The sequence below is a fragment of the Heterocephalus glaber genome, unplaced genomic scaffold (genome assembly GCF_053883595.1).
Source record: "Heterocephalus glaber isolate CG9 unplaced genomic scaffold, H.glaber_assembly_v1.0 deba00001555, whole genome shotgun sequence".
Classification (NCBI taxonomy): Eukaryota; Metazoa; Chordata; class Mammalia; order Rodentia; family Bathyergidae; genus Heterocephalus; species Heterocephalus glaber.
The window spans coordinates 5,019,830-5,033,899 of NW_028258346.1; the positions used below are offsets into that span (position 1 = coordinate 5,019,830).

Below are 14,070 nucleotides of genomic sequence, written 5' to 3' on the forward strand. Positions count from 1 at the left end.
GGCTCAGCCCGTCCTTGCTGTGACCCGGTGAGAAGCAGAGTGGCCCTGCGGTGCTCCTGGCTGACATGACTTTCTGGGGACATTTATGTATGTTTATTTGTGCCATCTGCTATGAATAGACTGGAGGAATATTGTTATTTGGAATTCTCAGATATAATTTTTTCTTTTTCATAGTACCATGACTAATTGATAATATACTTAATTAATAAAAAGCTTCAAGATATTCTCCCTCCAGTTTTCATTCTTTTTTTGTTTTGTTTTTGTTTTTTTGAGACAGGGTCTCGCTATGTAGTTCAGGCTGGCCTTGAACTCACTATGCAACCCAGGCTGGCCTCAAACTCATGGTGATCCTCTTGGCTCAGCCTCCTGAGGGCTGGGATGACAGGTGTGTGTCACCACTCCAGCTTCTATTCAAGGCGTATGGTGGCCAAGGTGACAAGAAAGTCCCCTGCATGTGCTCCGCTCCCCAGGCCTCAAGGAACCCGGCCAGCCGGGCTTGGGACGCTTCGAAGCCGGGTGCAGAGGGACTTGGATGAGCTGGTCTGGGGCGGGAGAGGGGTCCAGGGAGTGGGGATCTCACGGCCTCTTCTTGTGTGTCACAGCCTCCGTGCTCTTCCTCCTCTCGAAAATGGGCAAGATACTGGCGGGCTGCTTGCTGCTTCTGCTCCTCCTTGGACAGACCCTGGTGTTCCCAGCTGCGGCCGGACAGCGGCCTCACGCCAGGCCTCCCGCCAAGGGCAGACAAGCGCGGACCCACTCACAGACGGCCCTGCTGGGTGAGTGGACCCTGGAGCTGGGCCCGAGGTCTGGGGGCGGGGAGTACGGCCCTAGCTGAGGGTGTGGTTGGTGTAGCTAGGTTTTCAAAATAAAATTACTTACTGTTCGAGACAAGGAGTCACTGTGTAGCCCTGGCTGGCCTTGACCTTGTGATCCTCCTGCCTCAGCCTCCCAAGTGCTGGGATTGCAGGCATGCAGCACCACACCGGGCACTCAATGTAAAGTTAAACCCTTTCTATTTTAAAGCCCTCAGTTTTACGGAAGGCTCGTGACCTTTGTCCAGTTGGTCCAATTGATGAGGACAGCAGTGTTCTGAGGAGGCTCGGTTACCAGTGCTTCCTCCTGGGGAGGAGCAGGCACCGAGAGCTGAATCCTCCAGACTGTAGGGCTGGGGGTCCTGGCCTCGGTCCACCTGTTTTCTCCAGGAGACAGGGAGCGGGAGGAGGAGAGGCCAATGCTGCAGGAACAGCGGCTGTGCACTTGGCCAAGGACGGGCAGCCTGGGAACGTTTCTGAGGAAGGAAAGGTGACTCGGAGCTGTGCTTCTGCTCTGAAAGTGCTCCACCCCCTGGCAGCGAAGCTTAGCAAACTGGCAGCCTCAGCATCCAGAATTCCGGTTAGGCCCCAAAGGGGCCAAAGAGTTTTTGTTTTTCTTCTTTTATAGGGGATTAAACCCAGGACCTTTGCAGTAAGCTACAGTCCCAGCCTGCCGCGCCCCCCCCCCCCCCCATTTTGAGACAGGATCTTGCTAAGTTGCTACATAGCCCAGGTTGGGCTTCAACTGGGATCCTCCTGCCTCAGCCTCTAAGAGTGCTGGAATTCTTCTTTCTTGCTGCTGATTAAATGATGTCCCCACCCCCCAGTCTTCCTGTCTTGGGGCTCCTGAGAGACCTTCCCTAGCGAGGTAGACATTAGACTCCTGCATATAGAAAAAGGGACATGAAGTGTTTATTTCACTGATTTAAGGCTCTTTAAAAGCAAATTCCAAGGTGATAACCATATATATACCAGAAGTGCGCGTGGATTCCTAGCTCACCAGCAGCGGTTTCGAACTTGCATTTCTGAGGGGCCCAGTCCCCACAGGCACCACCTCTCTCGGCCAGCTGCCCACCTGCTCTGTCTCTGAGTCTCACCCCAGTCGGGAGACGGGGCTGGGAAGCCCGTGTGCCACAGGCATCTGACCCCATGTGTACACGGCCTCCGTTTCTTTTTGTGGCACTGGGGGCTGAACCCAGAGCCGTCCACTGAGCTGCATCCCAGCCCTTTCCTTGTTTTTTTATTTTGAGACACGATCTTGCTAAATTGCTGAGTTGCCCAGTCTGGGCTTGAACTTGTTTTGTTTTTTCAAGCTAATGAAATATTTTTTTGTACATAATAAAAGTGGTGTTTAAAAAAAATTTCCAGGCCCAGATGTTTGCAGGAGTATGTGAGGAACAGATTTCACTCAAGTATAAAAAGCAAAATTCTACTGAATAAACCATAAATCTACCCAACTCCTTATAGTAAATACTAACATTCACCACCAGTTTGAAATTTCTGTAGTATTAATATATCAATTTCTTAAAATATTACAGACATGCTTATGATGCATAGGAAGATGGGAAGACTTAGACTGTGACTACACACCATATGTACTCCCAGCTTTCCTAATTTACAACCAGTTGAGAATTACAATATCCTTGGGTCGGGGATTTAGCTCAGTGGTTCCGATGCCTGCCTTGCAAGCAGGAAGTCCCGAGTTCGATCCCCAGTACCAAAAAAAAAAAAAAAAGAATTACAATATCCAAAGAAAGTATTTTAAAATAGTATATGACTCACTGTTAAGTGATTTTTCTACTCAAGTAAATAGGAAAGTTTGCATTTTAATGTTACACTGAATTTCAGTACATTTCAATCCAAGGAAAAAAATAAACTGAGACATGGTCATGAGTTCAGGATTACATATATTACAATTTGCCTTGTTATACTAAATTTGTGGCTTTATGATAAAAATAACTCAGGGACATACGGAATTCAAGCTAATTTGCATAACTGTCACAAGAAAAAAAGCATTAAATGCATTTATAAAGTAAGTATTTTCATTTAATTTCAGAATCTCAAAACAGCAATAGACCTTGGCCTTGTTTAAAAAAAGTTTAGTTAAACACTAAGCTAGCTAAATAACCTTACCGAAAGGTTTAGACACAAGTGATGTAGAAAATGGTTTCTCTCTAACGTCAATCTTACATAAGTGGAAGAGGTGAAGGGGAAAAGGTAGACGATTTCTTCAGCAGCATATACAGCTAAGTCCATCAACCACCTTACTCTACAATGTCCATTACTGATCCCATTAAAAAGAATTGGGCTAATATCAAAAGCTACCCATTTCATAAGCCAAAAGACAACAATTTTAGGGTTATACTAAGTGAAATATTTTTGTAATACTTCACAAATTTTAACCATAAACTAGAGGAATCAACTCTTCATTGTAACAAAGAAAGGAATCACAGAAAGTAAAAGACATTTAAACTAAACTCATTTTTTTAATCCTCTTCAAACAAAAGTAAAGAAAATAATGGTTGATTAGCTAACTTTTGTGCTCTAACCAAACTAATTAATTCCACTGAGTTTAAGTGGCAATAGCCCATGTGACTGTGCAGCTTGACAGTTCTGAACGCTTTTGCAGTAATTCTTTTAAACGCAAAGATTACTAAAACGATCCGGACACGCAATGTTCATCTTATGCATTCTGCATTTTTTTGCCAATCTTGTAGCTAAGGATCTTGTTCCAATCAATCTTAGTACGTGTAACTGGCAACTGTCGACATAAGGCCTTGAAAGTAGTGTCCGACATTGTCTGATAATTCTCACTGATGGCAGTCTGATATTCATTTTCTGCAGCTTCTACAATCTTTATAAATTCTTTTGCTGCTTGCACTTCATTAGACACTGTTAGGGAATCTTGTATATCTTTATGACTCACTAGGTGAACATTTCCATCTTCATAATAATGAACCTGAATTTTCAAGATGCCAATTTGAAGGCATGATTGCAAACTTCCACTCTGACCTCCAATGACCATTCCAAAAGTTTTTCGCTTGGAACTGATGGCTTTCTATGCATGCAATAATGGTTTGCTGTCCATTTATCATTTTACCATATACAGTGTAGACCCTGTTTGGGTAATGTTCTTTCACATATGCTCACCGTGCAGTTTCTACCGAAGTTCTCTGTTATTCATCTGCCTTTTCTGCTTCATAGGGTCTTGGATCAGTTGCTTCCTTTCTTAAGTGATCAAATTTGAAACAGATTCTGATTTTTGGATCCAAAAACTTTCCATTTCCCCAGTCGCCACGTTCTGTTATCAATATGTGATCTCCGTAACCTTCAGTTTTTACTGGAGTAAACTGATCTGAGTTATACTGTGTAAATGCATGGGCTGCTCCCTCTCTGAGGAGATTATCATTATTAAGCAGTAATCGAACATTAAAAAAAACCTCATTAAACTCTCCAGGAGGGCATGAATGATGAATTTTGCTGCTATACATACCTTCTCCTCATCAGAAAACTGCTCCTTCAGATCCACCATCTTCCTGCTGGTGACAAACCATGGCGGTGGCAGCAGCAACCACCTGACTTCCCCCTTTCCCTGCAGTCCTTCAAGCTGCGCGCCCCCTCCAAGGGAGGGGCAGGACCTGGGCTTGAACTTGTGATCCTCCTGCCTCAGCCTCCTGAGTGTTGGAATTACAGGCGCGCACCACCACAGCTGACTTTTTCTTGGTTTCTGGTTTCTGATGCTGAGAACATCGCCCAGGGCCCAGTTCCCTGTCTGTGGCAGGTTGTTTAGGTTGTATTTGTGGCATTCCTGGGCATGGGGTACCTTACAAGTTTCCTCACTTCTTCCTGTATCTCAGAAACTGTAACCGAGTAGAATAGCAGCATTGTTTCTCAGGTTAATATTTTTGGTTTGAATTTTCTGAAAAATTTTTGTGAGACAAAGTCTCACTTTGTAGCCCAGGCTGGCCTTGAACTCACTTCGATCCTCCTGCCTCAGCCTCCCAAGTGCTGGGATTACAGGTGTGTGCCACCACACTCAGCTTGAATTTTTAAAATGTTTATATTTTATGTGTAATTCGAAGCAGAGTCTCTGTAACAACTCGAGCCAGTTAAAATGGTAAAGCAGGTGTCCCTCCTGCTGCCGAGAGCTGAAGGTGAATGTGTGCAATGGCAGAGGCACCTGCGAGTCGGGGCTTCGCTCTCCTGGCCTCATGTGCTCAGCATAGGTGGCAGAGGGGCTTGAGCTCTCTGATCTCAGGACCCTTCCTGGCCCACTCAGAAATCAGTAAGGGGCTTGGGGATGTGGCTCAAGGCAGAGTACTTGCTTAGCATGTGTGCACCCCTGGGCTCAAACCACAAGAAGCAAAGAAAAATAATTTAGGATCCCAAAGGGCTTCCATTTGTGTGTGTTAGATCTATCAAGATTTATGGGATCAGAAAATAAAATGGAAGGGGCTGGGGATTTACCTCAGTGGTTCCGGTGCCTGCCTTGCAAGCACAAGGTCCTGAATTCGATCCCTGGTACCCGCCCCCCCCCCCAAAAAAAGAAAGAAATTAAAATGGAGGCCATGCGTGGTGGCACTTGCCTCTAATTCTAGCTCTCAGAAGGCTGAGGCAGGAGGATCACTGCAAGTTTGAGGCCAGCCTGGGCTACGTAGCCAGCCTGAACAACATATGGAGACCCTGTCTCAAAAAGCAAAATAACAACAACAACAACAACAAATTTAAATAGAAAACTTGAAAAATATTTGTTGAGTCATTGAAAAATAATAAATCTAGAATATACCATAAACTATTTGCATAAAAACCACATATTCTAAATAACGAAGAATTAGTGAAGAGTGGCTCCTTTGTACATTTTTGCAGATCTTTGTGTCTGGCCTAATACAGATACCTGGAGCCTCATTTCTTGTTCGCTCACTCAGTCACGCGATCATGTGATCAGTCGTGTGGCTTCGGCGGGACTATGCGGAAAGTGCGGCCTCAAGTAGAGGCGTAGTTGGAAGGGGGACGCTTGGAGCAGCCTCTCCTGTAACCGTGGTGTTTACCCGAGGAGTTTGCCAGAACTGCTTGGAGTTGTGCCTAAAACCACAGGGAGACACTTTCTATGCTTATGAGAGAGGGGGAGTTGAGCCTTAAACACGGTGTCAGGAGATAGTTCTAATTCTGACCTCATGGAGCCTCGAAAGGGCTTTGGGAGGTCCTCAAGCCGTCCTGTGGAAGTTGCTGGGGGAGGGAGCCATTGCTCCCGAAGGCCAAGGCCTCGGGGAGTAGAGACGCACTGGTGGCAGAGGGGCCGGGGTGGAGATGGGGTCAGGGATGGGCTCTGCTTGGGGACCAGGCTGGAAGAGGCAGGAGCTGGTCACTGCAGACCCCGGAGGCCCTGTGAAGCATTTGAGCCTCAAATTGCAGATGCAGGATCCAGGCCTCACCCACATCTTAGTGGGTTTTGAACCTCTGAGCGGAAGTTGCACACAGATGACTGATTCCACCCTCAGTTGGGTGATTTTATTTTTTTGTTGTTGTTTTGTTTTTGAGACAGGATCTTGCTATGTAGGGTGGCCTTGAACTTACTGTGTAGCCCAGCCTAACCTCAAACTTGTGGTGATCCTCCTGTCTCAGCCTCCTGTGTGCTGGGATCACAGGCATGCACCACCACCCCTTGTCTTGGATGATTCTAGTTTTAATTTGACTTCTCAGTGAGAGACCTGGGCTAACGGTGTTCTTATCCAGGACTCCATTGTTCCTCTGTTGAAGGAGGAGGTTGAAGTCCATCCCCGGTCTCCCTGAGGATGTGTGTGTCACCAAGTCCTCTCCTTGGTGGTCCTTCATGTGGATGCCGCACATGTCCCTTCCCTCTCTCCAGATAGGAGAGCTGAGGGTTCGCCAGGTCTTGAAGGCCAAGGAGGGAGAGGTGAAGACACAGTGTGTGGTTGGGGGCAGCAGGACCAGGCAGCAGAGCTGGTTTGCTAATCTCTCTGTCCATTGGAAGCCCCTGGAAAGCTTGTTGGGCACAGATCACTGGGCCCTGGGCTTGGGGCTCTGATTCACCAGGTCTGGGTTCAGGCTGGAGAAGCTGCATTTCTGGCCGGGTGAGGTGGTGCATGCCTGTGATTCCAGCACTCAGGAGGCTGAGGCAGGAGGATGTTGAGTTCAAGGTCAGCCTAGGCACCATAGCAAAACCGTCTCTACACGTGGGGTGGGAATGAGGAGGAGGAGAGATCTGAGGGAAGGTGCTGCAGCTCGGGCTGGGGATACCATTCAAGACGAGCAGCGCCTGCAGGGGAACTTGCAGCTGGAGAATGAACCAACTGCAGCTGCGTCCACCCTGCAGATGCTTTGAAAACTCACTGAGCACATTTTCCTCCTGGGGAGCTGGCAGAGCTGGATCCAGCCTCTGGGGGCACCAGCCGGTTCACAGCACTCACCTGCAGCCTGTAGATCATCAGAGCTAATTACAGAATCGAAGCTCGGTGCACAGAGCTTATCAAATCGTTTTGTCTTATTTTTATTTATATTTTTGAGAGAGGTCTGGCTGGCCTCAAACTTGCTGGGACCCCCCTGGCTCAGCCTCCTGAGTGCTGGCATCACAGACTCATGTCATCACACCCAGCATCAAATTGTTTTAGGCATAGGAAAGATTTTTGAAGTAAGATCTTCTCTTTCCTTAGTGCCCAGCATGGCAGCCTCACAGTTGGAAATTCAGACCCAGTGGGGGACGAGCGTGGCCCAGTGTGGCTTGGCATGGCACACCCTGCTGCTTCCCGTGAAATGCATTTTCAATAGCCATGCTCAGCTAATGTATGAAACAACCTCTCTGTTATCATTCATTTGAAAATAAACCATGAAATAAAATTTCTTGATCCTATCTTATGATTCATGCTGGGAGAATCCCCCCAGAAGCACAAGATCTGACTTCCAAAACACCAAGACATTAAAAGCTTTCATAGCCCATGGATACAGAATTTGAGGTTTCTTCTTCTACAGATTCCTTTTTTTTTTTTTTTGAGGCAGAATCTTGATATGTAGTTCAGGCTGGCCTTGAACTCACTATGGAGCCCAGGCTGGCCTGGAACTCATAGTGATCCTCCTGCCTCAGCCTCCTGAGTGTTGCGTTGAAAGGCGCCACCACGCTCTGCCCTTTACAGATTCTGACTGCCCCTTCTCATCCCCTTTCTCTTCTCTGTTAAACTCCTTCTCCGTCCCTGTCTGTTATCTCTTCCTCTCACGCTTCCCCCTCCTTCCGTTTCCTTCTCAGCTGAGACCCCGTCCCCTGCTGACCCTCAGGTTGGTACCCACAGTGTGTGCATCCCAGGTGGGGGAGGGAGGGTGCTCTCTCCAGGGGTGACAGCTACCATTCCTGTATCTTACTTGATGGCTGCTGCTTTTGGGGACCAGGCCTTACACCCAGTGCCCAGCCCTGGTGTCCCCATGGATGACATGAAGGTAACAATGGCCCTGATGCTGCCTTCAAAATCTCCCGCCTGCCTGGATGGCATTAGGCAGCTATGCCTCATTCTGTGAGTCGTCGGATCTAATGAGAAAACTAACAATGTCTGGCTTGAAAAATAGAAGACATAGGGTTTCTGTGAAATGGAAGCATTTGTTTATTCATTTATTTGTGGTACTAGGGATTGAACACAGGGCCTTTGCTCTGAGCTACATCCTCAGCCTCTTTTAATTTTGAGACAGAGTCTTGCTAAGTTGCCAAATTGTTGACTGGGTTCAAACTTTTGATCCTCCTGCATCAGCCTCCCAGAGTCCTGGGATTAAAGGCGTGAGCCACCCCACCTGGCTGAATGGAAGAGTTCAGACTTGTTATTAAGATTTTTAGAGAAAGCAGGCAGGATTAAATACCTGGACTTTCAAGGAAACAGATTTTTCTTCCCTGTGAAACCTTGTAACTAGCAGGTCAACCCTAAAGGATACAAATGGCTTCTCCTGCCTCAGGGATATCGAACACCTTGCAGGGAGCGTTTTGTTAGCTCTAATCTGCAAATCGGCACATTCCAGGGTTCTGGAGAGGGGCCTGCAGAATTGGGAAATGAACTGGAAGATAAGCAGTTTCTCTCCTGTTTAAAAAAAGAAGAAAAGCTAAATATTTGCATTCCAAGAAAAATCTACCTTGGAAGCATTTGCGATAACTTTTATTTTTGAACTGAGGGTTGAATCCCGGGCCTTTGCACATCCCATGGCCCTTTTAAGTCTTTTATTTTGAGAAAGGGCCTTGCTAAGTGGCTAAATTGTCCAGGCTGGGCTGGAACATGTGATCCTCCTGCCTCAGCCTCCCAAATGCTGGGATGAAGGTGTGCTCCACCACGCCTGGTTCAGTGTCTTTTTTTTTTTTTTTTTGGTACCTGGGATGGAACTCAGGTCCTTGTGCTTGCGAGGCAGGCGACGGAACCACTGAGCTAAATCCCAGGCCTCAGTGTCTTTTTTATAGGGAGTATTATGGAGGTTTGAGTTGTATCTTAGTTTGTTCTGGCCGCTGTAATGATGTGCTACAGATGGGGTGGCTTAGGCAGCAGGAATGTTTTGTCCTACAGTTCTGGAAGCCAGACGTCTTGAGGTCAAGGTTGGCAAGATTGGCGTCTTCTGAGACCTGCAGTTGCCTCCCCCGGGTCTCCACACCCATACGGTCTCTTCCCCCTGTGCTTTTCTGTGTCCAGATTGCCTCCTTCTGGGGACATGAGTTGCATTAATGAGAGCCCCTGAGTGGCCTCAGTTTACCTTATTACACTCTAGAGACCGTGTCTCCAAATAGGTCCGTGTTCTGCAGTATTGGGGTAGATGTCAACTTAGGAATTTGGGGACGTGGGAGACATAGCTCCTCACAAATCGGCTTGTTTCCCACATTTGCGGGGTGGGAAGGATGGATGTCATGTGACACGCCCCCACTCCCTGGCTTTCCTTTCTTATTATAATTTTTTTTTTTTTGGTACCGGGGATCAAACTCGTGACCTTGCGCTTTCAAGGCAGGCGCTGTGAACCACTGAGTTAAACCCCCAGCCCTTTTCTGATCCACCTGTGCTCCTGTTTCCTGATGCAGCATTACCGACTTACACTGGGGAGACAACTTCACAGACTTCACTACTTACCAATTCACCATCACGTATTTGAGTCATTAGAACAGTACAAGCTGGGCATGGGGGTGCACACCTATAATCCCAGCACTCAGGAGGCTGAAGCAGGAGGATTGCTGTTTGAGGCCAGCCGGGACCACATAGCAAGACCCTGACTCAGACAAGAAAGGAGGGAAGGGAGTCAGTGCAGCAGTGCAGGGGGCCACCCAGCCAACAGCCCAGGGCTTCGGAAGGGACAGGAGCAGGGTGTGAAGCCAGTCTGAGAAGGTTCCTGGAAAAGCCCCTTTAGGAACATCCAGGGGCCATTTGTATGCAGGTGGAGAAGAGAGTGTGTATATTTGGGGGCTCAGGGGACACAGGGGCCCGGAGCGGGAGGAGGAGGAGCTCTCCTAGCCCTCGGCTGGCCCCAGCCTGCTGGAAATAAGATGGCCTGGAGCCTGGGTGCTGTCCTGTGCGTCTGTCCCAGCCTCACAGGAAATGCGCTCCACTCTCCTCTTCCAGTTAATTTGGATTTGTCTCCAAAATGAGGAGGAATAGGAAAGGATTTTTTTCTAAACCAAAGTGGTTCAGGTCTAATATTTTTTTGTTTCATAGTTTACTTAGTTTTATTAGTCATTCAGCAAATATGTATTGAGTATATACAGGGTGCAAGGCATTGTTCTGGGTGCTAAGGATACTGCAGGGTCATGCCAGGGTAGTATCTGGCTCAACAGCTGTCATGAGGAAGTGGCTTTTGGGAAAAACGTGCATGGGACACATAAGGGAATCCCTTAAAAAGCTGTTAGGGCCGGGGATTTAGCTCAGTGGTTTCACCACCTGCTGAGCAAGCACAAGGACCTGAGTTGAATCCCCGATACCAAAAAAAAAAAAAAGCTGTTAAACTCCCTCATGAAACTGTCTGGTATCAGAGGCCATGTGTGGGGGGAAAGATATATTTGATAAGTAATTTTTAAAAAACCGTTAAGTCTATTTAACTTTTCTATTTTTTAGTTTATTCTGGTGATTGGTGTTTCCCTTAAAAATTGTTCCATTAGGGCCAAGAATTTAGCTCAGTGGCACTACTGCCTGCCTCACAAGCTCAAGGTCCTGAGTTTGATCCCCGGTACCAGAAAAACCCAAAAAACCAAAAAACAACATTGTCCCATTTGTCTACATTCTCAAATCAGTTTGCAAGCCAGGTGTGGTCATGCATGCTTGTAATCCCAGCACTCTGGGAGGCTGAGGCAGGAGGATTACAAGTTCTAGCCCAGCCTGGGTAATTCAGTAATTTAGGGAGACCCTGTCTCAGTTTTTTGGTTTTGCTTTCGTTTTTTGAGACAGGGTCTTGCTTTGTAGTTCAGACTGGCTGGAGACATAGCTGAGTGTGAAGACCCTGGGTTCAATCTCCAGTACAGAAAAAAAATCAGCCAACACTGAGTTATGTTTTAATAGATGACATGATAATCCTTTCACAGAAATTCCTAGTGTTTTGTTCTGAGATCATAAAAGTATTCGGAAAAATTTTGAAAAAACATTGAGAGCTGGGGGATGTGCATGTGTTTGGGTTCCCCTGACGATGCCTGGCATTTATTACAGAGCTTTACAGTTGTACAGTGCCTGTTACTTACCCTGGCTCCCTGCCACCTGTGTGCCCATGGCCCCGGCCTCTCAGAGGTGCCAGCGGGAGCCCCTCGAGACCCACAGTGTTGGCCTCGTGCTTGTGAAGGAGTCACTGCCTTTCCTGTCACCTTGGAGCCAGGGGACGAAAGCCCAGGTGGCTTGGTGCCACATGGCCTGTGTCTGGGCATGGTTACAGTGCTAGAGTGGGCACAAGGCCAGATCACGTTCTACAAGGAGCCGGCAAGTAATGTGGTGAATGTTTAAATTTAACAAAATTATTGCAGTGAGAGACACATTGCCATTAACACCCATCAGAATCCTCCTCCTCCTCATTTCAAACTCAACCCATCATTTTTTTTTAAACCCCAGGATTGAGAATTGAACCCAGGGCCTTTACATTGAGCTACATCCTCAGCCCTTTTAAAAATATTTTGGGGGCCAGGGTTTTAGCTCAGTGACACCATGCCTGCCTGGCAAGTACAAGGTCCTGAGTTCGATTCCTGGTACCAAAAGAAAAACATTTTTTTTTAATTAGACAGGGTCTTGCTAAGTTGCTAAATTGCCCAGGCACAGCTCAAACTCCATCTTCCTGCCTCAACTTCCCCAGTGCTGTTATATAGGTGTGCACCACCACGCCTGGCAGCCATTGTTCTTGCCACTTTCTGAAGCAGCTCTGGAGTCCTCTTTGTGAGTGTCTTTAGTTACACTGTTGTGGCTGCCTCTGAGTCCTGAACTGATTCAAAACGTTTATCTTTCATGGTCCTTTAGGCTTTGGAGAGGAGCCAGAAGTCACAGGGTGAGGAAGACGGATGAGGACTCACCATCGTGTTTTTCTTTGACAGAAATTGTCATAAATGTTTGGTCAATGAAGTGTGATCAAAAGTTACGGCGAATGTTTAAGTTTAAAAAAATGTATGACAGTAAAAGACTCATTGCCATTCACCCCCCTCAGCACACTCAGCATCCTCCTCCTCCTCGCTTTGAGAACACTTATCCCATCATTCTGGGCAATGTGTCTTTTCCTGTAGTAAGTTTTTAAAAATGGAAACATGCACTGTCCTTTAGGTCATGGCTGTGTATCAGCGCCGTGGCAGTGCGTGTGCCCACACATGGGGAAGGCCCCAGCAGATCTGAGCTCTGGGGAGGCAGGGCTCCCACCAGGCACACTCCTCCTCTCCTGTCAATGCCGCCTACCCCGGGCAGCACCTGCGGCGGCACGTGCTGCTCCCTCCGCTCAGGCACGGGGTGCAGGTGTGTGTGGGTTTGGAAACTTCCAGCCCGCCTCAGTGAGGGCATCAGACCCTGGGGTCAGGATGGAGGTGGCTAAGAGACCCCATGGCCAGGTGACAGCCACAGGGACCCTGTCCGTGCTGGTCCTGAGCTGTGCTTAGCAAACGCTTTCCCTTCCTGTGTTGACAGGTCGTGAGTGTTTGCTGCTCCAGTTTGGCAGTGTGACGAGTTTATCGTTTAACTTTGCACCATTGAGACAAACCTTGCTGGGTCATGCTGTACTCTTATTAGGGTTATTTTGCTAGTGCACTTTCGTACTTTGATTCATAAACGAGATTGGCTACGACTCCCTGTAATTTTTCTTATTTTGCACGGTCTGGTTTTGATATCAGAGTGAAGTTAGCTTCATGAAAATACATGATTTTTCTAAAACTGGAATTCTCTGTTCCTTACAGAGCTGGTAAACTTGCACATAAAATTATCTGGATTGGGTGCCTTCTGTAGAGGGAATCCATTTGACAACTAATCTGATTTTTTTAAGAGCCATTCATCTTTTCTGTTTCCTTTTTAATCTATTTTTATAATTGGTGTTTTCCTTAATAATTGTTCCATTTGCTCACACGCTCAAATCTGTTGGCAGAGGTTGCAGTTCAGAATGCTAGGCTATGTTTTGCTACATAACATGGTATTCTTTCACAAAAAGTGCCAGGGTTTTCTTCGCACGGATCAGAAAACTTGGCAGAAGTTTTAAAGAACTGTTGATTCCTGGGGGACTGGCGTGAGTTTGGGGAAGGGAAGTTTCCAAGAGCTTTTGGGTGTCTCTGATAATTCCCGGCATTTATTAGAGAGCTTTATTGTTTTATGAAGGCCTGCGTTGCTTGTCTTATCTCCCATGTCCTCACAGAGCCCTTGAGAGGTGCATCTCATGATTTCTGACCTGTGAGTAGGGTCAGAGGCGATCATTTCCCCAGGATAGAGAGATGAGCCAGGTGTCACACTCACACCCTGTCTGTGTGAGGCACATATCCCACTGTCATCATCAGCAGAGAGTTTGGCAGTCACCCGGGACCCACAGATCACAGAGGCCGCTTGGACGGAGTCAGCGGGTCCATATGTAGAGGGAGAAAGTTACACAGTTGTTCACTGACCTCTCGCTGCAATGTAGTATTTCCTCCTATTAGATTGTAAGCAACAGACCACAGGCATAGTGGTGGCACTGAGTCACGAGTAGGGATCACCTAGGTTTCATGGCACATGGCGACAGGTATCAGATAACAGCACACTATTCATCCATACTTCAAAACCATACTTGTTAGTAGTCTTGCCTTGTCATCCTGTTATTTCCA

The 14,070-nt window shown here is 47.1% G+C and overlaps 1 protein-coding gene and 1 pseudogene across 15 annotated transcripts in view; one reads left to right on the forward strand and one right to left on the reverse strand.

Moving 5' to 3' along the window:
- The window catches only part of Matn2 (matrilin 2), a 134,150-nt gene that overhangs the window by 12,767 nt on the left and 107,313 nt on the right, over positions 1-14,070 (forward strand). For 13 of the 15 annotated variants that reach the window (XM_087190651.1, XM_087190655.1, XM_087190659.1 and 10 more), the window contains one exon: positions 603-776. In XM_087190651.1, coding sequence (XP_087046777.1) covers positions 629-776 — 148 coding nt within the window. In that variant the 5' untranslated portion in view covers positions 603-628. Of the gene's footprint in view, positions 1-7; positions 28-602; positions 777-14,070 lie in introns of those variants that run through there. The other 2 variants (XM_087190652.1, XM_087190665.1) reach the window with 2 other exon arrangements.
- LOC101712035 (F-actin-capping protein subunit alpha-2 pseudogene) lies at positions 3,456-4,359 on the reverse strand (annotated as a pseudogene).